Source organism: Gymnoscopelus braueri (assembly GCF_963280865.1).
Source record: "Gymnoscopelus braueri genome assembly, chromosome: 22".
In the NCBI taxonomy this organism is placed as follows: Eukaryota; Metazoa; Chordata; class Actinopteri; order Myctophiformes; family Myctophidae; genus Gymnoscopelus; species Gymnoscopelus braueri.
Genome location: NC_137624.1, coordinates 32,866,933 through 32,894,212, shown reverse-complemented (window position 1 = coordinate 32,894,212; position 27,280 = coordinate 32,866,933). Strand labels below are relative to the sequence as shown.

Genomic DNA, 27,280 nt, shown 5'->3' with positions numbered 1-27,280 from the left:
TGACAGTTTTTGCCTAGAAGGACATGCCCAAAATAGGGACGCCAGGTTGTACAGTAAGTGGTTCAAATCTGCCCATACTCCTCCCATACCAACACGTAACACTTACAGCATTATGGCAGATTATTACCGCCGGCACAGAATGACTTCTTCTAACTGGAGTTTGGATAATTTGCCATTTAGAATGATCTGCAGCCTTTGCAAAAAGTTAATAACCAATTGTGAGATACATTTAAACTTCATGCCTCTTCACTTTTACATGATAAAACTGGGAAGAAAAACTGATTGGAAGCAACTCAGTCTAAATGTAGAAGCTGTGGGAACGGCAACCTTTTTGACATGAAGTGCCATGTTTTCATTTTCTTGATAGTCCATAGTACCATATCATCATTAATCTTTTAATTATGACACCACTTCAAAATGTTGTATTTCCAACTGATTTTGTCCATAGGCTATACATAACAACCTTTATTTATTTGTTTCTTCCTTCTTAAGAAATATTTTCTTTCACATCAGGATGTATGATCATCATTAGACAATAACCCACCTATCTCCCAGACTCCCTCCCCAGTCAGAGTTAGGAGTTTGAATGAATGTAGAATTATGTGCAGGATGTAATTTGTATATAGATGTGAGGAGACTTCATTTAACTTTATATTTACACTTATGCCAGTGTGCCAGTGATCACCCTCCTGTGCCAATGTTGGCACCCGTGCCTAAGGTTGCCTATTCCCCCGTAGCATGTTGAGGGGAAGGTGGGAGAGCGAACTAGTTTTACACTTGAACTCCAGCGTCCATATTCTGGAGGGAACATTAGTCAAAAATATCTTATAGATTTGCTGTAGATGGGGAAAAAAAGTACAGAGCCAACTCGTTTGCAGTTTACTTAGTCTGAGGGTTTAAGTGGTTTACAAAATGACTTACGCAAATTGTTATGCATGAAAAGATAGTGCACATCCACTCAACCTGGGCATAACAACAATTCAACATATAGACAAATGATCTGAAGTCTGCAGTGCACACTGATAGAAAAAGCTCCGCTATTTGTTTTTTTAATAGCTGTCAACGTTTCGATCCGCAGATCTCATTAGGAATTTTGCTCAAAGTATTACCAGTTTTTTATTGTGTAAATAGTAATTACACATCCCGCAATGCAGCTTCATTTGTCCCAGACTCAGTACAGTAAAGCTAGATGTTTAGAATGATGGATGCTTTTCTTTCAGTTATCTTGTCTCTTCCTGAAATGAATCTTAAATCTTAAGTGAGGTAAATATCTTGCTTGGGATTTCTTTGTGACGTGAACCAATAGAATCATGACCCCAGAAGTGTGAGATGAGGATGTTTTGGTCAACATAGCCTCTGTTTGTACAGAAACACAACTGCTGCCTCACTGTCTGTCACAGACTGACCTTGTATATTAATCATATATTGTTGCTATTGGGCAGAAACCTTGTATCTCCATATTTTTCATGTTGTTATTTTTTTCCTTTGTAAATGAATGCCCCATACTTTGTCATACTACAGTCAGTGTCACACAAATGTAGCAAAAATAGCTCACAACGCGTAGCGATGCAACTCGTGAGCTTGCAGATCTGCAATTTTTTTTAAGATTTCCACCAGACAGCAACAGAATATATCTAGCAACCCAGACATGGAGTACTATACGTAATAACTGCACTCAGTCAGGATAGAATGTCAGGGGTCAAGCTACCAGACGGGGTCAGCACATACTTAGCCATTTAGCCCCATAGCCATTAGTATACGACGTTGCAATGCATTCTTAACCAAAGGACAGGGCATTCCTAACCACAGACAAACCCTGTTTCTGTTTTATTTACAAGGTAAATCATGTACCACAACTGAGCCAAGCTTATGTGTGATTTGCGCAAGTGCCTCTTTGTGTAGTTGTGATGAGTTGTGACAGCTCAATGCTCTGCAGCACTCCTCCCAGACCAGTCTGAATCACATGACCCCGAGGCAGGCTGGTGATGTCATTGGGTTTGTCTGAGTTCCTCCCATAGAGCATAATATAAACCCAATGGTTCCTCCCCATGTGTGCGGCGTGCGCTGCCGCTAAGTAAGGACTTCCTGGTTATACAGGCTACACTAGGCCAGTTGTTTTCAAACTTCTTCATGTCAAGGACCCACAGAATGATATGTATTTGGCCGCGGGCCCCCCATCTGAAAATATTTTGTGCCAGGGACCCCCAGAAGAGAAGATTTGGGGTTAAAAATTCAAAATCGTTAAAACATTTCCAAACATTTTCCATATTTTTCAAGTATTTTCAAAAATAGCAGATCTACAAGCCCGCAGCGTGGCACGAAGTGACACGCTGTGAGCTTGTAGATCTGCCAATGTGATGTGGCACTGAATGACACCGCCTTTCTATGGGAAATTGCATTTATCTCCCCTTGTGGTCTCCTGATAGGTGATTTTTTTTCAGGCCAGTTTTTAAAGAATCCAATGGTTTACATCTTTTAATGGATGGTGTTCAGGGCATTCCACATTTTGGTGGCAGAGGAGTAGTAGTAGAACCAAATAGTTTTGACCCCGAGGACAAGGGCTGCAGCACCCTAGAGAGGCAAGGAGGGAGAATTGCAGTTAATGCATTTATATACTGTACAGGTGATGCAGTGTTTTCAGCTTGTAATTTGTAAATGTCTTTGACAAAACGTACAGTAATAAGCTCATAAATACATTCTTCGACTACAATAAGAGGCTGATCTTTAGAGTACTTTGGCTCTTAGCCAGCTTCAACAACTCATGAAACCAATGTTGCCAAGTCCGCTTATTACAAGCAACTATGGGCTTGTTTGTCTGTAGTCGCTTGTAAATATTGGTAGTTGCAGTTTTTTGGGGGGGGGGGGGGGGGGGGGCTTGTTTCCTAATGTTGTTTAAACCAGTGGTTCTCGAACATTTTCTTGTCAAGAAAGAACCCCCAAATGAATATGCATTTGTCTGCAGAGACTCCTATCTAAAAATATTCCAAATATATATTTTTTATTTCTCTATTTATTTTTTTAAATAGCAGATCTACAAGCTCACAATGCATTGTGTAACTCATTTTGCTGCGGACCGTGTGTGTGTGTGTGTGTGTGTGTGTGTGTGTGTGTGTGTGTGTGTGTGTGTGTGTGTGTGTGTGTGTGTGTGTGTGTGTGTGTGTGTGTGTGTGTGTGTGTGTGTGTGTGTGTGTGTGTGTGTGTGTGTGTGTGTGTGTGTGTGTGTGTGTGTGTGTGTGTGTGTGTCATCATGCGGCCTTGTCGCTTCTTTTGGGGCTTGTTTTTCTTAGACCTGGCCGCTTGTTTCTCGCACAAAATCTGGCAACACTGCCACGATAACACTGGGACAGTCATTGACAGTCAAATATGATGTCGTTTATGCAGATCAGCTGCCCAACATAACCTTTGATCAGCAGCCTGACATAACCCTCATGCCACCGACTCACATCACCAGATTCAACAACTCATACGTCCTCTTTACATTGTCTCAATATCATTTTCTTTAATTATACAATTATAATTTTTTCCTTGGTCTGCTCTTTTTTCCTTCTACACCAAACCTCTGTGCCAAAAATAGCCGATCTACAAGCTCACAACGCCTCGCAGCACGAGGCATTGTGAGCTTGTAGATCTGCTATTTTCGGCTAATGTTCCCCTCAGAATAGGGATTGCTAGGGTTCAAGTGGTTAATGTAAAAAAAAAACATCCTCTCACACAAAGATTTTGCGGACCCCCTATAGTAGCTCTGAGGACCCCCTACCCTAGGGCTCCCGGACCCCCTGTTTAAGACCCCTGGTGTAGGGCATCTGAGGCAGTAAATGACATCATCGCTGTCATAACGGACCCTACACGCAGTTCGTCAGGTTCTCCTCTCTGTATGTCCGAAACTGAACAATGTGGGCTATTTGTATTTTTCTTTCTCCTCCTTTCTGTTATTTTATATGTGTTTTTAATTGTGGTATAGAATCTTCCTGGCAAGGAAATAAAGATTGAATTGAATTGAATTACTGCGGGACCCCCTCCTGCTAGAAAATTAGAGCTCTTAGAACTGTCTCTCTGAGTGAGTGAAGCCAAATGGCACTAGCCAGAGCAACATGAATTATTTACATAAATCATGTTGAGGACAGCTGGACGCACCTTTCAGAGGCTTTCACTGTCTCTTTTGTTCTAGTTTTGGCAAGCTGACTGACCGAGTTGGGCACAGGACGCAAAATCATTCATTTTTGTTGTTGTCGGGCAGATCAACCTCTTATTTCCATTTTCCTTTTTATGTTATTTTTCGTAAATTAATGCCCTACTTCATCATTCAAGAGTGTTGCACAAAAGTAGTGAAAATAGCAGGTCGGCTATTTTCTTTTTTTTTATGGTGGCAGGTGGATGTGGAGAAAATAATCATATTCTTCTCTTCAATTGGTTTTAATCCGTTTTTTTTACAATTTATTTTCATGTCCTTCATAATAATTTATCTCCAGGGTTCGTCCCACTTTATTAAAGGATCTACACCATGAATTTAAAAAAAATATTTGATATTTAATATCATATGGTGTATGTCCCTCAAACCTTTTTCAAAAGGTTTGAGCCTAAATCATCACTCAGATATACTCATCCCAAGTCAATTGTCTCTGGCTTATACAGCACTTTCAGCTGCAATACCAAAACGTCCTTTTGGGCACGGGGGGGCTACTGAGCAATTCTGTCTGGCCATCATCAATGCAATGGCATTCTGAAATGGCCTGTTCAGACACGCCCATTCTGAAAATCTCTGAAATGAGAATGAATGACTGAATGTTAAAAAAAAATATTTTTTGGGGTACAAGAGACACTGGGGAGCCCAAAAAATACCCCCCCCCCAAAAAAAAATGAAATTCATGGTGTGGCCCCTTTAAGCTCTTTCTGTCCATACTTGTCTGTACGAATCATTAGTTGCATGTCTTGTGTTTGGGGTTGGGTATTAGAGCCAGCGGTGGTGGACAGTAATGAAGCACATTTACTTGAGTACTGTGCTGAAGTACATTTTCTCCCCCAGTACATCTGAATTGTATTTGAAATTGAATTGTGCTGTACTTGAGTATTAGTATTATTGGATGCTTATGACTTTCACTCCACCACATTTAAAAGACAAACATTGTACTTTTGACTCCACTGCATTTCCAGGATGGGAAAAAAGTACTTTATGAATTAACCACTGAAGCCAATATAGCTTGAGCCCTATTTCACATATACAGTAGTGAACATAGCTGATCTACAAGCTCACAACGTGACACAGATTGCATTGCGCCGCCTTATGAGCTTGTAGAGCCGCTATTTTCACTATATTGATTTTTAAATTTTTTATTATGGAAAATCTTTGATAAATAATATTTTTTTAGCCCAGATTTATTTTGGGTCTGTTGCCGATCCAGATTTTTGGAAAGTCCTCGGCCACCGATTACCAATGTATTGAACAATATTTTGTCAAGAAGTGCAAAATCAATTACAAATTCTAGACATTTTTTAAATTGCCGATTCTACATTCTCCAACATGTCACAACGCGCTGTGATCTTGTAGATCTGCTATTTTAGAAATGTCCTTTTCTTTTTACTTTTATTACATCGGTACACATCGGCTGCAATAACTGCCCATATCGATTCCATAAAAAAAAAAGGTCAAATAACTAAGATCTATCGGTTAGTTCTGGCTCTAGTAATTGAAATACATAAAAGCTCCAAAGTGTAATGAGTGCATCTGAATTTCCCAATGCGTGGTGTGAATATTAATCAGCTCTTGTGAGAAGCCTTGGTAAATGAGTCTCCAAAACGAAGCCTTTGAAGCTGCGTAGCGCTCTGGTGTCACGTCTCACTTCTTCTAATGCTATAAAGAAGGCAAGGCAGCCACTCAGTCACAAGCTAGTGCTCTCACACCAGCACTGGATTTAATAGCTTACTTACAAATGTAGGCCAGTTGTTCTCAGACTTTCTCAAGTCAAGAACTCCCAAATTAATATGTATTTGGCCCGCGGACATCCACCTGAAAATATTGCCAGGGACTCCCATAGAAGATTTCTGAAATGTTTAAAAAATGTTTTTATATTTTTTTAATAGCAGACCTAGCTCACGATGTGTGTAGAGATTGGCTATTTTCTTATAGCCAAAGTATAAAATAGGGTTTATAGTGCTTAAACTTATTGTGATGCTATATTAAAGGACCACTTCACTCATTTTCAACCTTTCTTCATATAATTGGTTCTCACTAATACTAGATGTAAGCACAGATGGGTGTTCCTGCTGGGCATTGCTGCCTTTCGCATCTCCGCTGCAGGCCTGGGTCCCATTTTTGTCTATCCACTCTGTGTCTCAGAGGAGGGCTGTGGACAGTTCAGAAACCTGCCTACCTGCCTGTGAGAACAATGGCTTCTATTATAGCATGCTTTCCAGGAATAGAAAGGCTGCGGTTTCTATTAGCTTGGATTCCCCATCGATGATGTCACTGGTAGGCGGGTTTCTGAACTGTCCACACCCCTCCTCTGAGACACAGACCAAGTAGACAAAACGGTGCCATGTTACAATGAGCATTAGTGAGGACCAATTATATGATGATACTAGGTTGAAAATCGGGCAGAAGCGTTGTATGTCCAAAAATATGGGAAGAAATATGTGTAGTGTTAGTGCAGTTAATTAGTCACACTCTCTTGTTAATACTTTACATTGTTAAAATATTTATAAAACCCACAGACACACTTTCACTTTCAACATTTTTCAAAACCAGCTTGAGCTTTTTATAGATCGGCTATTTTCGATACATGTACAACAAAGTAGAACGTTAATTTATTTTTATTTTTTTGAAATATGGAGACACAAGGCAACATTAGTAACCTAGAGGAAAAAGAACAAATAAAATAACGCCCAGAACAGTTTCCTGTATTTGTTTTTATTGTACTTTAGTTGGTCTTTGATACAGCTGCATTCCACATGAACATGTTAGGCTGCACAGAATGCACTTTCTTCCTGTTCCCATACTCCTTTGTTCTGCTGCGTTTTGAACTGCTCTCTCTCTCTGTCTCGCATTCTCCTCCTCACTTCCCTGTTTTGTTTTGAGCCAGAAGAACGATATGCAGTATCGGTTTGGCCAATATACATTTCGGCCATCATTTGACTTTTCCTTTTTAACCACTTTCAACATATCGATTGCTATTTTGGGCATGTTGATAATACAGTTACAGTAGGAGAAGTTGAACATAAAAAAGTAGAAAAAAAATAGCTGATCTACAACCTCATAACGCATTTCAATGAGACGTGAGCTTGTAGATCAGCTATTTTTATATTTAAAAATAATTGTACAAGTTAAATCTACGTTTTTCACATTTATTAGAAAATGTTGCACTTTTTGATAAATATATGGGTCAAAACATCAGTCATGCATGGATGAAAGTTCTCTGTCGTCACGACTGATTTCAGTCATTTGGATTCCATGGAAGTCAGCGTCGTGTCTTCTATGGAAGCATGTCACACAATGTAAATAGCAGATCTACAAGCTCACAACACATCGCGCTGCGACGTGTTGTGAGCTTGTAGATCGGCTATTTTCAGTTATTTGTCATTTTAAGATGAAAGATTATTTGAAGTGGTCAAACTAGCAATAGACAACACTACACGCTGCGACGTGTTGTGAGCTTGTAGATCGGCTATTTTCAGTTATTTGTCATTTTAAGATGAAAGATTATTTGAAGTGGTCAAACTAGCAATAGACTACACTACATGTTCAGCTTCTGATATGCTTCTGAACAGACTGATATGACAGATGCCTGCAACTGTGATTTGTTCTTGTATGCTGATGATTCTGCTCTGCTGATGATGTCCCATAAGGATCATGGAGAGTTCCCTGAGTGAGGAATTGGCAAATGTTAATTCCTGGCTTATTGATAACAAGTTATCTTTACACTCTGGGAAGACAGAATCAATTCAGTTTGGCTCCAAAATCAAATTAGGGAAGAGCCCTGATTTCTTGAAGGTCAAATTAAATTCGGACTTCATAGCAGCAAAATCATCTGCCTAGGTTGTATCTTGGAGGGTAACTTAGAGTACGGCAGAAATATGTACAGGAAGGTACTGAGCAAGGTCTCCAGACTGACAAAGTTTTTGGCACGGACAGCAAGGTACTTAGACAGGGAGACTAAACTGGTGGTGGCCAACTCCCTTATTCTGTGCCACTTTGATTTTGCATGTACATCTTGGTTCGAGGCGTTAATGAAATCCCTCAAAACCAAGCTACAGTCATCTCAGACTAGACTTATCAGGGTCATTCTAGGGTTGGGACCCAGAACCCATATAGGTAGGAACCAGTTTAGAAAGCTCAACTGGCTCCCAGAATAATCCAGGTTTACCATGGTTCATATTATATTAAGATCATATTTGGCGAGGTCCCCATATATTTAAAGACATGTTTTACTCAGGTAAACAAAGTACACCATTTTTTCACCAGAGCCAGTGTAGCAGTTGTGAGCTATCCTGCTTTTAAAAGTAAAGTGGGCAAGGGATCATTTACTTACATAGGAGCCACACAGTGGAACGACCTCGAAACCAGTGTCAAACTGACAATCAATCTGAGGTCTTTTAAGCAGCAGACAAAAGCATGTCTATTGGAAAAGGTTCCCCTATAGAGGTCATTAGTCTACAAGGGAGCACTTGTGTGTGTGTGTGTATGTATGTACTGTACATGTTATTGTCATGTGTTTTGTATTGTAATGTATTTTAACGTATTGACTGGTGAGAGGACCTCAATGGAAATAAGTCTCAGGAATTTCTTGTGTAATCCTTGAACTGCTGTAACCATGTGGTTTTGCTTTTCAAATAAATCAAATCAAATCAAGCATCTTCCATGAAACATGAATGGTCTCGGATATTTCATAAAAGCAAAGGTCAAAGCCTCAATCTGGGATTTCTTCAACTGATTGGCTGTATGTAGAACAGCAGAGCGATACCTTAACATCGTCATCTTACATACTGTGTTAAAAAATGATTGTAAACGGAGCACTAGTCACAAATCATAGATTGGGACAAAGTGGTTCAGTTTTTTCAGGAGATTTTATTTTACTTTATTCCATGAGTGATGGGGGTGGTCTGGGACTCAGTTGAACTCTACTGTTCTGTAGGCTTATTATTGCCATGTTCATTGTGTTCTCCACCTCTCTCTGTCTGTTATCAAAGAATGTGATTGTGTCTGTTGTACTTTGTATCAGATCATTAGTAGCAGGATGTGCTTTATACACTAGTCATAACACACCATTGCTGTTATGTTTTTTTATAATTGTCACAAATAGGGAGAAGGTCAATAAGATGTGGCCTAGGCAAAGATTTTATGTTTAGTTCTTTTTTTTTCGCTCTTTGCTCTGTAAATATAACCTTATTTAGCGCCGTGCTTCATTTTGGCTGGCATGAGGTTTCCTGACTTTTGATCTGGTGGTCTGATTGATCTGTGTGTGTGAAAACGGGGTTAAAACCAGAAGTGATGCACCAAACCGCTGACTGTGTGCTGCTTCAGGAACCAGGAAATGTGTGTGGAGTGATTCTGGGCAGAGGTTGTCAACCACACACTGTGCGATCACACACGCACACGCGCGCACACACACACACACACACACACACACACACACACACACACACACACACACACACGTACGTTTGAGTGAGGCCGATATGATCAGGGACACACCTCATGTTAACCCTGACAGAGGTAATGAAGGTTCATCCTCATTCTTGTCTGTCTGTCTGGAGCTAATCTTGAAAACCGCTGGACTGACCAAACTTTGTATGCATGCTGCCAGTAAGCCACAGAGGAACCCCCACCAATGTATATGTTAGAAGTTACTTTAGCAATTCATGTTTAACCACATGAACCCTAGCATCCCTTTCTGGACATGTGATGTCACAGTAGGCAAACATTCAGTGGAATATGTATGAGGAAGAATCCAGGGTTTAAGCGGTTCAAAAACAAACAAACAAAACTCCAATATATTCTATAAAGTAATTGTAACAAGTGTTGTTTGAACTCTAGCAAAGGGAACACTATATGCGGGCATTATGATTGGTTTGTTGAAATACATTAACTCTGTTATTATGGATGGGGAAATTACCACAATAGAAGTGCACTTTGGTAGGACTGGGAGTTAAGGAAATCCGTGGTTCCCAAACCTTTTTTCAGCTTGAGACCCAGCAGAGACATTTGGTGTCTAATCACTTAAACCCTGTTTACACAAAAATAGTGAAGCCATGAGGTTGTAGATTTTCAAAATGTTTTGATAGTATTCAGTAGACTGACAGGAAATGGGGAGAGAGAGATGGGGAGTGACACGCAGCAAAAGTCGTCGGGATCGGGATTCGAACCCGCAACACACTGTCAAGGCTGCATTAGTAGCCTAGGTGCCCAAACCGCTACGCCAGTCTCCCGGGCCAATTTTCACTATTTATTACGTGTTTTTTTTGAATAGTTTTAGAAATGTCTATTTTTCATTACAGTATATCTGAGAATATTTTATTGTAGGAAGCCTAACAAAGGGGATATTTACTGACCCATAACAATGGGTCCTGACCCAGTGTCTGGGGAAGCGCTGGTATCTAGTAGGGTGCAAGCCTTCAGATATTTATATAATCTTTTTTTGTTCTACCATCATTATGTTTTGCATGTGTGTATGCTGTATGTTAAATGTATATTTCTCTTTTATTATCTACAAACTTAAAAAGAGCCAACAACACATTTTCAGTTCATATAAATTATTAATTGGGCAGCGTACACGGTATGCATTTTTTAAAGCCCTCAGTGCTACCAGACACCTTCACAGAGCAGCCGTATAGTTGCTGTCCCCACAACCAAACAGGCAGCCATCATTCAGGTCCTGGGACGGTACATAGACGACCCGTCTTAACACGCTTCTGAAACATCCTTTAACTTCCATTACTCATCAGAAACTATGGCCAGCAGGATGTCTATGGTCGACCAGAAACTGCTCCAAATGCAGCTGGGAGACACCATGCAAGCCATGCGCATGGTGCTGGTAGAGAAGGCCTTCATGGTAAAAACAAAAAGCAAGCAGGGGGACAACTTGTTGAGGAAGAAGTGTTATTTAACGTTGTTCTTTTTGGACCTGAATTCTGCTACAACTGATCTGTCAACATTCTGTTTCCTCTTTCCCGTTCTGGATGACAGGGTGACAAAAACAATGGATTCGATGTGCTCTACCATAACATGAAGCATGGCCAAATCTCCTCCAAGGAGCTCACAGAGTTCATCAGGGAACGGTAAGACATGTTTACCCTCATCGACTACTAGACTGAATCTAAGGCGTGCAGCAGTTAATCGAACTAATTGATTGAATTGATTATAAAATAAATAATCGATTTGATTTAAAATAATCGATTGAGGGGTGTTTTTGAAACGTTTTTTCTGTTTCTTTTGTTTCTTTTCCCCCCAGATATAACGAAACTAGCTCATAACAATACAGTCACATAACGTGTCGTGTTGTGAGCTTGTAGATCGGATATTTTGGGGATTTTTGTATAACATCATAAAAAATCTATTTGAATCGATTATTTGATTATCAAAAAAGGAACAATACACTAATTTCAACAAAAAGAAAGAAAAAGAAAAGAAAATGATAGTTGAAACCCTGATATTAAACACTCATTTTGGGTAATTACAAAATGTGTAATTAATACAACTTAGGTCAATACAAAATGTGCATTACACATATTGAGCAGTAATGAGGTCATACTATACCATGACATATTGGCACTGGTGAGTCATAGCACATCAGTGACATTATCTCATGGCATGGCAGGACCTGGAGTGTATTGTTACAATCATATCACAGTTTAATCAATAATATCTCCGATTAGAACGTGGAAAAATAGGCTAAATGCACAGCTGCTGGCGGCCGTTGCTAGGTTACAGGAAAGGCAAACAAGGTGGAATTGCTTGGAGTGCTGTTGTGGTGAGAAGAATGGCCACTAATTAGAACGCCTCCCAGTCCCAGCCAATAACAATGCTGGGTCAGAATGCCTTCCAGCCAATAACAATGCTGCGCCACTCATTTAGAATGCCTCCTACCTGCCAATAACAATGCAGGGTCACAACTAATGGTGGTTAAGTATAATTAACCATTAACCGGATTGTCCTGTTCTCGCACAGATGACTTTAGTGGCTTCTGGTTTACCGAGTGTAAATGACACGCACCCGTTGGTGACCTGTTTTGTAATGTGACTCAACACTCAAATGTTTATTTTTAACCCATTAAGACCTGAGGCCGATTCTACAAATGCCTTCTAAATCAGTCGTTCTCAAGTCGTTTTCGTAATTCAAAATGATTCTATTATTTTTCAAACCCTTTCAAGATGTTTACAAAAATAGCAGATGTACAAGCTGTACAAGCACGGCACAAAGTGACGCGCTGTGAGCTTGTATATCTGCTATTTTTTTTTCAAAAATCTAAAATGACATGCTTTCCCGGTTTTAATGGGTTAAGCACTGGTTCTCAAACACTTTCATGTCAAGAACCCCCAAATTGATGTGCATTTGGCTGAGGACACCCCTCTGGAAAGAAAACTGTGCCAGAGACCCCCATTTGAAAAGATTTGTGAACATTTGAAAATAAAACAATTTGAAAATAGCCAATGAACAAGATCACAAAGTCTTGCATTGCGATTTGTTTTTGAGCTTGTAAATTGGCATTTTTCGACAAGTAAAAAAAACTCTTATTGCGGAGGAAACAAAAGTTCTCTTCTCATGGAAACATTGAAACAATGCAGGGAATGTGTTTCAGAATCACTGTAACCCAATGGCTCATGTCCAACAGACATCTGTGACATATCAACTTAATATTCACATGCTCATTCTCAGTTAGGTTATTATATATTAACCCATTCAATCTGGGAAAGCATCTGTGTCATTTTAATATTTCTTTGGCTATTCAAAAATAGCAGATATACAAGCTTGTAGATCTGCTTTTTTTTTGTGAACATTTGTGCAAATCTTTGCGCGGCCAAATGCATATCTAAAAATGTTTTCTAAATCCTAATAGTATGTTGCTATATCAGTGGAGCGCCAACTTTTCCATGTGAAGGACCCCCAAAATTATATGTATTTTGCCGCGGACCCCCATCTCAAAATATTTTGTTCCAGAAGCAAAGATTTGAGTTAAAAAATATATAGATTCAAAAGATTTGCACACATTTTCAAGATTTTTCCAAAAATAGCAGATCTACAAGCTTGTATATCTGCTATTTTTGAATAGCCAAAGAAATCTAAAATGACCATGATCATGCCACCCATGAACAAAAAGGATATTCATTTTGTATTTTAAAACAAAACGCCAGAGGAGCATGCCCAATGCCAGTGTGTTCTGATCAATGTGGGGAACTACAGAGACAGACAAAGATATGGGCACTTTTGATTCTATTTGTACACTCTCACAGTCACAGACCTGTAAGGATCCATTTGATTCTTAACCTATCAATCATTTAGCTGGGGACCCCCTGGAACCCCCTCAGGGGGGTCCCCAGCCCCCCTTGAAAACCACTGATACTGTACAGTATAACCAAAGAATGAGAACATAATCGTCGCTGTCAGGAGGATACCTTGTAATGTACACGATTGTTACTTTTCAGGAAATGGAAAAAAGAACCGTGTGTTCCAATGAATCCGGTGCAGTTATTATTTAGTCATAAGTTCTTGTTAATACTTTAGTTGTTTCAATATTCGTAACAAAAAACCACAGACACAGTTAACCACTTTCACTTTCAAAATCTTTCCAATGTAGCGAAAATAGTAGATCTACAAGCTCACGATGCCTCTCGAGGGATCTCCCAGGCCAGAAGGGGTTTATTTCTCAGTAATGACCTGCTCACCATTCATTATCCTGCTCATTACACAGCTATTTAACCCATTAAGACCTGAGGCCGAGTTTACAAATGTCTTAAAAGCCTAACAGTTTCCTGACAAATGTATTGTTTCTATATCAGTGGTGCTCAAACTTTTTCATGTCAAATACCCCCAAAATTATATGTATTGTATTTGGCCGCCCACCCCCATCTCAAAATATTTTGTTTCAGGGACCCCAAGAAGCAAAGCTTTGAGTTAAAAATGTTCGCTTTAAAAAATATGTATATTCAAAGGTTTGCACACATTTTCAAGATTTTTCAAAAATAGCAGATCTACAAGTGTCATAGCGTGGCATGAAGTGACGCGCTATGAGCTTGTATATCTGCTATTTTTTAATAGCCAAGGTATAAAATATGGTTAAAGTGGTTACACAGATGCTTTCCCGGTTTGAATGGGTTAATAAAATAAATCATTCTTTAAAGGTAGGGTAAGTGATTTTCTTTGGTTAAAATAAGTATTAGATAGCTCTATATTGTGTGCCCATTGCTATAGAGTGCTTGTTCAGTAACAGGAGTCTCCTTGTCTCTCCAGCTCTATAAACAGAAAATGCATTTTCATTCCGGGATACCAATTTTAGCTTTTTAATGTACTGTTTAGCTATACAATGACATTGCGTGTTTGTTCACATGTTTCCTTGTTGAATACGTCAACAACCAAGCAACAGAGGATTGATTGATTGATTGATTGATTCATCCAGTGATTGACCAGTCAGAATCAAGCATTCAACCAAGCTGTGTAATAAACACATTTATTTGTAGATAGCAGCAAGATTTTGGAAGCCAGAGCAGATGTAAAGTGCTGTCATCACAGAAGCACTCTGTGTGGGGTTAATGACTGATTTATGTGCATGCACAACAGGTGTATGGGTATGTGGTGCGGCCTGAATCCAAACTAATTGGACTGTGAGCTGGGTGTGACTGCACACCTTTAGTGCATCAATTCTAATTGATGCAAACAGGATTTCACCCTTTCCCCCAAAATCGATTATTTCATCACTATTGTTTATTTTGTTTTACTGTTCTAATCGATTAAAGTCATTAGTTCAATTAACTGTTGCATCCCTAGTTCAAAATGTGTTTTATTACAGATGGTTTAAAAAGTTTATTTTTGTGTAAGGCATAACTTACTTTTTAGGTCTTTTCTTTTACGTAAACATGTGTCTCTAGGGTGAAGTGCTTGTTCAGGTATGTGATGTGACTATAGATATTTTCAGATAATGTACTGGTGAAAGAGAAGAGCATTTTTTTAGTATAGATGTTATCATGTTTAGCTTTGTTCTTTTCATGTAGGAACAAACACAGACCATTTGAGTGCAGGTTCACTTGGGTTGTGCGTGTCATAGTTTTGAACTCTGAAATATAGCATGATGGCACCCTCTGGTGGCCAAGTTAACACATTGCATGCATGTGCATTTCATGTGCATTTCATGCAATGTCATCATATAACAGTGCTGTTATGTACTATGTAATTAATATGTATACACTATATGGCACAGTGGTGCATGTGAATCCTGAAGAATAATTACCTCGGACGGCATATTTAGTTGCTAGTTATTATCAAGTTACTATAGAATGTACTATCATTTTAGAATTACTTTGGATGTACACTTGAGACCCCCACAATGATATGTATTCGGCCGCAGACCCCCACTTGAACAGATTTTGTGCCAGGGACCCCCATAATAGAATATATGTCTGAATTTTCTTTTTAAAGCAACGTTTTTCTACAAGTTCACAACACGTTGCATCGCGCCGCTTGTAGATCGGCTATCTTCGAATAGCTGAAAAATAAAACGGGGTTTAAATGCTTAGGCTGTTTCTTATTTTGCTTGGGGCCCCCTGGAACCCCCTCAAGGACCCCACGTTGAGAAGAACCAGTGCACTAAAGCACCAGGAGAGTTGCATGATTAAGTTAACAGCTGTAAATGTTTGACCACAGACAGATGGCATATAGTTCATTATACACTGTTGATGTTGACTAACGGAACACATAATATATATACATTATCCTTATACACTCTTTGTAGGCTGGCTGATACTCTACATATTTCAGTCTCATATATCCACTGTCAATAGTCAGTACTGTACATCTGTACTGTGTATTTCCCAAACTGTTACTTTTCAGGAAATGGAAAACAAAAGAACCTACAATATGTTCCAATGGATCCAATGTAGTTAATTATTCACAAGCTCTTGTTAATGCTTTTCATTGGTTCAATATTTATAAAACCCACAGACACACTTAACCACTTTCACAAAATTATTTTATTGGCAAAAACAGCAGATCAACAAGCTCACATCGCTCACATGTTGTGAGCTTGTAGATCTGCTATTTTTGCTACTTTTAATTGACAAAAAAAAAGATATATATATCCATTCATTGAAAATGTAATTTCATGGTGATAGATTATACATTGTACTTACGCCTATATTGTATTTATTAATAGTTTACTGATTATGCTGAACCAGTCAGTCAAAGTGCAGATGGCTTGATCAGACTTTATCACATTTTTATTGTATTTTCATTCATCTTAGATTGTAGCTCTCTACTCTTAGCCCACAGGGATAAATAAAGATCTGTCTGTCTGTCTGTCTGTCTGTCTGTCTGTCTGTCTGTCTGTCTGTCGTCTGTCTCGCTATGACAATACCAAGACATTTGCTGTCATTGCTTTTGAATTATATTATGTCATTAATTAACATGATTTTGTCTGTTGAGTTAAATGTGTTCGGTATATTCAACCACATGCTGTTTATGTTGTGTCCTATAGGAGTACTATAGAGGAAGCATACGCCAGGTCTATGACCAAACTCGCCAAGTCAGCTGGCAACTTCTCTCAACTCGGGTAAGTGTGTAAAAAGTTCACTATACAGTAGATAGGTGAAGATAAGTGTGTAAGCAGTTCACTATACAGTAGATAGGTGAAGATATTAAGTGTGTAAACAGTTCATTATACAGTAGATAGGTGAAGATAAGTGTGTAAGCAGTTCACTATTCAGTAGATTTAGGTTACGGTTAACTTCATGTTTTGTGCTTGTTTGAGACCTGCGTTGTGACTGTGTATGTTGCAGGACTTTCGCTCCAGTGTGGGATGTGTTTAAGAGCTCCACAGAGAAGCTGGCCATCTGCCATCTAGAACTAGTGCGGAAGCTGCAAGAGCTCATCAAAGAGGTGCAGAAGTATGTGGACGACCAAGCCAAGGCTCACAAAAAGGTACTTTGATGTAAAATCAGAAACTTTTAAGGCACGAGAACACATTGGCTTCATACGCATCAGATGTGTCAGCTTCCCTGTTCACTTCCATTCTATGGCAGCAAAGGGGTGGAGCTTACACTCCGTGTGAAGTTCACCCTGTTTGAAGCTAGGAGTTCAACATTGGTGAACTTTGCCTGGGCATCAACAAATAGGAAAGAAGTGCCGTGGTTGACCCCACTTGGCAGCCATTTTGCTTGTAGTTTTGTGTCAGTGAGCCGTCCACTACAACGCAAGTCCAACGAAAAAAACAAACCAGAGCCGCCTCTGACCGGCACCGCCACAACCTGCAAGGCATCATGGGAAATTGAGGCGTCTGACGCCTCAGCTTGCGTCGGCTACAACGGTCCAGACACAGATGTGTGACCGTAGACTTACAGTTAAATATCTCTGTCTGAATCTTTGTCTGTCTCTGTCTGTGCTCACAAATAGTTGTCTCTGTCTTTGCTTACAAATAGTTGCAGCACAGAAAAGTTGTTCTTGTCTCGCGTTACAAATCTCTTACGGAGGATAGTTGCATAGCAAGACTGCATTCTCTCACAAAGGAAGGTTGTGCATAGCAAGACTGCATTTCTCTCTCAAGGAAAGGTTGCACATTGCAAGACTGCATTTCTCTCTCAAGGAAAGGTTGCATTCCAACGTGAAGAGTTGTGAGCCTGTAGACAAGAGATATTGTGTAAAGGGAAAAAAGGAGGGGACCCTGGGAGACACCGTTCTATTGGATCCAATTGTAGTTATAATTTAGTTACAAGCTCTGGTTAATACTTAATAATACTATATAATAATAACTCTTTGGTTCAATATTTATAAAACCCACAGACACCACTTTCAAAATAGCCAATCTAGGAGCTCACAAACGAGTTGCATCACAGGGTGTTTTTGCTACTTTTCTCAGCATCGTCATATGACGAAGTAGGGCATTAAATGACACATAAATCATGAAAAGTTGAAATATGGAGATACACGGTTTCTGCCTGGCAGCGACGTTATGTAATATTTTATCTGTACTCACTCCCAACTTTCTGCCGTTTTCTGAAGACTCAGCTCCTCAGACTCCACCTCATCCCCCTAGCACTCACCTCTTCAGTCTCCACCTCATCCTCCTAGCACTCACCTCTTCAGTCTCCACCTCATCCTCCTAGCACTCACCTCTTCAGTCTCCACCTCATCCTCCTAGCACTCACCTCTTCACACTCCACCTCATCCTCCTAGCACTCACCTCTTCAGACTCCACCTCACCCCCTAGCACTCACCTCTTCACACTCCACCTCATCCTCCTAGCACTCACCTCTTCAGTCTCCACCTCATCCCCCTAGCACTCACCTCTTCAGTCTCCACCTCATCCTCCTAGCACTCACCTCTTCAGTCTCCACCTCATCCTCCTAGCACTCACCTCTTCACACTCCACCTCATCCTCCTAGCACTCACCTCTTCAGACTCCACCTCATCCTCCTAGCACTCACCTCTTCAGACTCCACCTCACCCCCTAGCACTCACCTCTTCAGTCTCCACCTCATCCTCCTAGCACTCACCTCTTCAGTCTCCACCTCATCCCCCTAGCACTCACCTCTTCAGTCTCCACCTCATCCTCCTAGCACTCACCTCTTCACACTCCACCTCACCCCCTAGCACTCACCTCTTCAGAGTCCACCTTTTTCATATTTCTTTTGAAAATAGTAGCTGTGAACGCTCATAATGCGTTGGATTGTGACCTACATCAGCTATTCTCAAATAGCCGATGTATATACAATGGGGGTACCCCCCCCCATAAACAGTAAAGCTGTGTGTGTGTGTGTGTGTGTGTGTGTGTGTGTGTGTGTGTGTGTGTGTGTGTGTGTGTGTGTGTGTGTGTGTGTGTGTGTGTGTGTGTGTGTGTGTGTGTGTGTGTGTGTGTGTGTGTGTGTGTGTGTGTGTGTGTGTGTGTGTGTGTTCCTATTGTCTGGCTGCAGTGTTTTCCTATTGTCTGACTGAGTGTTTATGTCCTTTGTACAAGGCGTTCTTGTACTTCTGTTTATGTGGACATAAATAAATATTTTGTGTGTGTGTGTCTGCAGACGAAGGAGGAGGTGGCGTCCACTCTGGAGGCGGTCCAGAACATCCAGAGCATCTCTGGAGCGCTGCAGAAGTCCAAGGAGATGTACAACACCAAGGCTGTGGAGCAGGAACGCCTCCGCAAGGAGGGGGCCGCACAGAGGGAGCTGGACAAGGTAACACACACACACACACACACACACACACACACACACACACACACACACACACACACACACACACACACACACACACACACACACACACACACCCACACCCACACCCACACACACAGAGAGAGAGACCTCAACATGGTCACACATACACACACATGCTAAATAAACTTCACACTGATTATAGAGGGTTATAATGCTACAAAAGAACACGTCCATTTAACCATTTGTAACACATGGGGCCCTATTTTGCACGTCTTAAGTACCAGGTCTTATGACTTAACACATTCACTGTCAGGGGTATTCTACTATTGGCAGGTAGCTTCTGCCAGCATTTTTAAGCATTCTTTCTCATTTTTCAAGAACCACAGAATAACCCTGATGGTTGCTAATCACAGAGGAAATCACTGTGCTTAAGTGAAAGAAAAAAAAATGTCATTGTGACCTCCAGTTCTCTTGTTTTACCCAGTTGAAAATAGCATGTTTGGCCAAAAATACATAGTAAAACACAGGAGCCGAAATACAGGATTTTAAAGTAATAAGTTAACCAGGAAGTGAATGGAGCAGTACATCTTCGCATCACATTATCTTGGGTTCTGGACGTTTTTCCTTTTTTTTGTGGCAGTAAACGGGTGGATTTGAAATGACGGAGATCTCCGTCAATGGCAGGGAATGTCTTAACTTAAGACCTGGAGCTCAAAATAGTGAAATGGCATTGGCCATGCCTCCAGGTCTTAAGATAAGTCATAAGACATGGTACTTAAGACTTGCAAAATTGGGCCCTATAGGTTTGGGCTGCTATGCGGCTCTCACATCTAGAGTTCGGGCCGCTATGCAGCCCTCATACCGTACGTCGCACCGCGGATCCCACCGATATGTCTGAGTCATAGTGTCGGGGGCTTTGTCAGAGTACCCGTTGTACCCGTCTGTCTCTTTTGCGCCCATATATGGAGATCTCTGTATTTGTCTGCCTACCTGTGTCCCTTTCATGCCCATATATGGAGATCTCTCTCCATATTGTCATTAGTATATGCCCATACCCTGTATATTGGCATGCCCATACATGTATATGGGCATATTGGTTGGCTCAGCGGTTCTGGATATCCACAGGCCTACATATGCCAAATTGACCCTGAAAGGTTGCATTTGTACACTCTCTAGAGTTCAATAATACATTTTAATACAATTATTTTGTGTTGGGGATTTTTTTTTGTTGAGTTTTTTCATTATTATATACTTATTTCACACCAGAATAGGGGCGCTAGCGTTGATGTGGTTAAACTGTCTCTGGGATAGTGAAATGAAGCTAAGCTTTTCCTGGCTGTTCTGCCACCTGGATCCAGAAGACTGAAAGGGGATATGATATCGTTATTATGACTTATGATGAGCTCATCTTTTGTTTTTGTCCAAATGTAAATCTACTACAGGCTGGAGTGAAGGCCAAAAAAGCCACTGAATCCTACAAGTCCTATGTGGAGAAATACGCCACCGCCAAGTCTGAGTTCGAACTGAAGATGGCAGAAACGGCACAGGTACAGTAGTTCAATGGTTCTTAAACATTTTCATGTCAAATACCGCCAAAATGTATTTGTAATTGGCCATGGACCTCCATCTGAAAATTATTTTGTGCTAGGGACCCCCATAATGTCAAGCACTCATGTGGGCGTGTTGGCATGTTTATGGTATAACTGCTTGTTTCTTTTTTTCTTCTTTTTTTTTGTGTGTTTTCCTCGTTCTTTGCCCAAATAACATCTCCAGCTTGCGTTCCTTTCCTCCCCCCGAAAACGGAATGGTTTCGTAAAAGGCCTGATTGAATCCATCTGAAGGAACTGATTAGATAAAACTCCAAATTAAAGTCAGATCGAGACAATTTGGAGTCCATACCGTTGCTGTCGGACAGGAAACCTTGTATTTCCATATTTCAACTTTTTTCCCCGTAAATTAATGCCGTACTTTCATCATACAGGAGTGTCGCACAAAAGTAATAATTTTAGAGATCTGCTATTTAATTTTACTAATAATTTTTTAAATAATGATGGTTACCTGAGGAAGAGTTATAGTACTCGAAACGCGTTTCTGAGTAGTCTGTAAGATTTTAAGCCAATTGTTTGTTCGTTTGCCTTAACACATTGATTGCCAAGATCGAGTTTTTAAAGGTATCATGACATTCATTTTCACTTTTTTTTATTTTCAATGTTTTATTTGGGGTTTTATGACCTCAATTACACCCAAAAAACTGAACTTAGAACATTCAGTGGATTTTCTGTGGTCTGGGGTTTTCTGAATAATTAGGCTGAAAAGTAATCTGAGCTTGGCCCTTCGACAGTGAGGTCACAGTCGATTAATCCCGCCCACTCTCCTCCTCGCCCCTCCCCTCCCCTATCCTTTCCTTTGGGGGGGGCGGAGCAGAGGCGATGATTGACAGGCAAAATCCCTCACCAGCGACACCCGCAGGCAAAGATTTCTTTTTTCATTGCAGTTGAAAAGGCTTTAGAAATGTGAGAGAAAAACACCTGCCATTGATCACTGGAATGGAATTTTCACTTAAAACTCTTTGTACACTTTTGAAGGACCAGGACAAAGACTTTGAATGTGGTGTAAAAGTGAATGTCATTAAACCTTTAAGAAAAAAAATGCTAAATAAACTTCACACTGATTATAGAGGGTTATAATGCTACAAAAGAACACGTCCATTTAACCATTTGTAACACATGGGGCCCTATTTTGCACATCTTAAGTACCAGGTCTTATGACTTAACACATTCACTGTCAGGGGTATTCTACTATTGGCAGGTAGCTTCTGCCAGCATTTTTAAGCATTCTTTCTCATTTTTCAAGAACCACAGAATAACCCTGATGGTTGCTAATCACAGAGGAAATCACTGTGCTTAACTCATTCACTGCCAGAACTTAATTTTTTTTTTCACAAAAAAGTCCTGGGATCGTGTTTTCCACTGTGGTCCTATGTATTCAATTCATCAACATGGCATAACACATAATAATACATGTCATCAACAAATACAAAATGCTAAAAGTAGAAAAGGGAAAAATGGCGGCAGTGAATGACACCTCGTTTCGATGGGAATTTACATTTACCTCCCCTTGTGGCCTCCTGATAGACGTTTTTTCAGGCCAATTTCGAAAGAAACCAGTGATACACATCATTCAAAACTATTTTTTTGGCATTACACAGTGGTCTCCCTCCTCAATAGTTGTTTTTGCTTTGGACATGGGGACATACAAGGTTCCCACCCGACAGCGACGCTGTCCTCTGGCACCACGGCCGCCCATCCAGCGGAGATGGTTCCACTTACCCCGAGGTTTTTGTTTTCCTCCAGAGAGGAGCAGCATGGCAGCTCTGCTTCCTCAGATCACAGTAAAGAACGGCTCATCTCCAATGCAGCACATGTGGACAACCACTTATAAACACTGCACACATGTGCTCTCTGAGACGCATCACTGCCAGTGCCGTGTGTGTGTTCGCCTGTATTACTACTCTTGTGAGGGCCAAATGTCCCCACAAGTGTAGTAGAATTTGAGAAATAGAAACAAAAATAGACTTAGGTTTACGATTAGGAAAAGCCTCAGATTAGGATTAGGCATTTGGAGGTTAGGGGTTGGAGTTATGCATGCCTGAATTATACTTAGTTGAGGGCCGATGTCGTGCACAGAAAATAGCCTGTGTACAAGCTCACTGTGAAATTGTTGCTTGGCCTTCGGCTTTAGATTAAAGTCCAAAGATCTGAAAATGCATCTGTGATGATTTCACCTCAAACTATGAAGTCGTTGATGCCTCATACATTCAGGTTGACGCTTTTATTCGTGGTGAAAAATACGCCCATACGAAATTAAAATGTCGCTTCATGGTCACGTTCTGTGTGAATGAACTCTCATGACTCAAACAGCAGTTTAAATGAGTGTGAATTGATCGCACAAAATAAATGCCATCCTCAAGTGTTTGTCCTCACAAGGATAGTAATAAAAACATGCGTGTGTGTGCGTGCATGTGTATGTAGTACATGTCTGTGGTCAGAAATGCATCATCTCGCTGTCTGTTCCACACTGTGATTTTCCGGGTTTATGATTATTTATAGTTCTATCTTCTCGGTTTACCCCGACGGCCCAGAGCCCTGGCCCGAGATGAGCATAAACACTCGGGCAGAAACCTTGTATCTCCATATTTATGTGTTGTTTTGTTCGTAAAATAAGGCCCTTACTTGGTCATACAAGGGTGTCCTGAAAAAGTAGTGAAAATAACCGATTTACAAGCTAACACTGGTAACAATGTATATTAATATTATAATGCATTATAATCACATTTATAATGCATTAGAATGGTCTTATAAACACTCGTTATAAATATTTATAATTATGTATGACAACTTATAACAACGTTTATGACATTATGAATGCTGTTCATAATGAATTATAAGCTTAGCAGAACAGCACATTATACACTTAGTCAGTTATAAAGTGTCTTTGTTATAAGTTGTTGTAATAATTATAAACACTCATAACAAGGGTTATGAAGCCTTATCAGTGCATTATAACGCATAATAAATGCATTTATAATGCATTATAGACATGACCTTTAAGTTAAGTGTTACCTGGTAGTTATAATTTGCTGTTCTGCTGAGCTTATAATTTATTATGACCAGCACTTATAATTCTTCATAAACCTTGGCACAAGTTGTTGATGCATGATTATAAACATTTATAATGAGGTTTATGCCTTATAAGCGCATTATTATGCCTTATAAATGCACTTATAATGCATTATAGACACGACTTTAATATCGTGTCTGTTGGGTGGGAACCTCATAATATGAGGTTTCCTCAGGATTCAAATGAAAAAATAGCAGATCTGCAAGCTTAATACGCGTTGCTTCGTGCCGTGTTTTCGAAACGCATCGCTCGCAAATCTGCTTTCTTTGATACTTTTGTGTGACGCTGTAGTATGATTATTAAGTAGTTCATTCATTCGCGAAAAAACACAAAAAGTTAAAATATGGAGATAGTAGGATTTTTAATCAAAGGGAAAGTTTTTGGACATAATATGAGGTTTCCACCCGACAGCGATGGCAGTTATAGTGGCGTTTACCGCCCAATGTACTACGCCCACACTGACCACCCCAAACCCACAGATAAGACCCTCTCACTGGCTCTCCTTCTGGACGCAGCCCCCCCGCCCCAGATAACTGCAGTGGTGTGCCAGTGTCACGCACTGAAAAATAGCTGATATACAAGCTCAAATAGTGTCGCAGTGCTTGTAGATCTGCTATTTTTCAGCTTTAGGCTTACAGTTAAAAATGGCTAAATTGATCAAAATTGCATTCATAAAATCGCTGTCCTAAAATGTTGATGTCCTCGCAAGTATAGGAATACAAATGTGTGTGTGTGTGTGTGTGTGTGCGCGCGTGTTCGTGTGTGTGTGTGTGTGTGTGTGTGTGGAGCATCCTCGGTTCCAGACCACCCAAATTGACACACACGGCACACAGGAAGTGGCAGCTAGGGAACACAACGGGGAAGTGAAACTTCCTTTGGTGTGTTTTTTTGTATAAATAATGTAATGATTGAGGGTCTCTGGCAGCGCCGCTCGCCCCGGGAATGTGTGTCTCGTGCACGTTGCTCTGTGACACGTTGTTGTCTTCCACATACCGTGCGTGACACGTTGTTTTCCACATACCGTGTGACACATTGTTTTCCACCCAGCTTCATCCTCAAACCCGTTAGAATGTCACAATGTTGAAGGGTGTGGATGTGCTACTTTGTTTGCTGTCGGGGGCAGAAACCTCCTATCTCCATATTCTAACTTTCTGTGTTTTTTCCCCGTAAATTAACGGCCCTACTTGATCATACTACAGTGTCACACAAAATCATCAGAAGTAGCAGATCCTGTTTCGAGCTTGTAGATCTGCTACTTTTGCTACTTTTTAATTAATTTGAATCTTTGGAGTTTTGGACGCAATAAATCTCTCTCTCTTTCTCTGTCCGTCTGTCTGTCTGTCTGTCTGTCTGTCTGTCTGTCTGTCTGTGTGTCTCTCTCCATCTCTCTCTCTCTCTGTCTGTCTCTCTTTTTGTTGTTGTTCCTTTCTAAATTTAGTTGATCAATATTATTGGGACATCCTGTTGATATTGCCTTTGACATTTAACCCATTAAGACCTGAGGCCGATTATACAAATGCCTTCTAAATCAGTAGTTCTCAAACTTTTTCACAATAAAAGATTATTCAACATTTTTCAAGCACTTTCAAGATAAAAAAAATGTGAAAATAGCAGATGTACAAGCTCGCAGTGCGGCACGAAGTGGCGCGTTGTGAGCTTGTACATCTGCTATTTTTGAATAGCCAACACAAAAAATCTAAAATGACACAGGTGCGGTTCCCGGTTTTAATGGGTTAATTCAGTGGCGCCTCTGCAGTATCTTATGACTTGATGTTCATTCATATTTACTGTTGTATCTGTATATGTATGCACACATTAATGGTCGTTACAAACCGTTGTCACACAGAATTATAAACATTTATAACGAGTGTTATGAAGCCTTATAAGTGCACTATAATGCATTATAAATGCGATTATAATGCATTATAGACCCAACCTTAAGCTTTGAAATAATTGTGATATTGATTTGAAGTCTTATCGCCCAATTTCTATTTCTAAAGCACCCGTAGCACTTGCCCTAGCCTCGACGACCCTGCAGGCTTATGCAAAGGCTAAAATGTAATTTAGATACAGCATGTTATGTAGACAGATGCCAGGTCATTGTAGACCTGGCATCCTAATAGTGTGTATAGTTTCAATATACAGATTATAGATTTTTCGAATAATGTACTGTTAGAATGATGATAGGTTCTTTCTTGGTTTACCTATGATCCTAGATTACTATCTCTATGCATTTGATGTATTGCCTTGTGTTTACCGTGCTTACTGTAAAATTGCTCTGGATTAAGAGCGTCTGCTAAATGCCTAAATTGTAAAGCCTGAAAATAGCCCATATACAAGCTCACACCGCCCGCGGTGAGCTCGTAGATCGGCGATTTCTGGCGTACGACACCGCCGTACAACAATTTATATTATATATACTGTAAATTAAGCATATTATTTACTCTTTGGTCTTGTCTTCTTTTCAGAAATTTCAGGACATTGAAGAAAGCCACATTGTGCACATGCAGGAGATCATCCAGTCATACGCACAGTCTGTGGAAGAAACACACATTCAAATAGGAGAGGTGAGCACACGCGCACACACACACACGCACGCACGCACGCACGCACGCACGCACGCACGCACGCACGCACGCACACACACACATATTTGTATTGGCATGTGATACTTGTGATGAGGACATCAGCATTTTAGAACTGCATTGAAAATATAGCCGACAAAAACTGGAAAATATCAGATTTACAAGCTCACAACGCGTCACAAACGCATTCTGAGCTTGTGGATCGGCAATTTTCCGGCGTGTGACATCGCCTTATAACTACGTATAAAACAGGTAAAACTGTCATAATACAAATCTATAAAGTAACTAGTAACTAAAGTTGTCAAATAATCGTAGTGGAGTAAAAGTATAATATTTGCCACTGAGATGTAGTGGAGTAGAAGTAAAACTACTGAAAATTGGAAATACTAATAAATAGTAAAAATACCTCAAGTACAGTACTTGAGTTAATTTACTTAGTTACTTTACACCACTGAATACAAGTACACACACACACACACACACACACACACACACACACACACACACACACACACACACACACACACACAGAGACATACATTCCTGTGGGCGGGGCGGGTGTGTAGTTGACCTGACACCGTGCTCAGTGTGTGTCACGTCAATTAGTGTCGCCTTTGATCTGTGTAATCAACTAACTGAGAAGCAGGAAACGTTCCATTCAGCCTCTGATA

The 27,280-nt window shown here is 40.3% G+C and overlaps 1 protein-coding gene across 1 annotated transcript in view; it reads left to right on the top strand.

The window, feature by feature from the left end:
* Positions 1-27,280, top strand: part of LOC308078599 (F-BAR domain only protein 2-like) — an 89,971-nt gene that overhangs the window by 10,915 nt on the left and 51,776 nt on the right. The window contains 6 exon segments of the mRNA XM_080419834.1: positions 11,177-11,268; positions 16,674-16,748; positions 16,975-17,116; positions 19,210-19,362; positions 20,787-20,891; positions 26,493-26,591. Of these exon segments, the coding sequence (XP_080275960.1) occupies positions 11,177-11,268; positions 16,674-16,748; positions 16,975-17,116; positions 19,210-19,362; positions 20,787-20,891; positions 26,493-26,591 (666 nt within the window).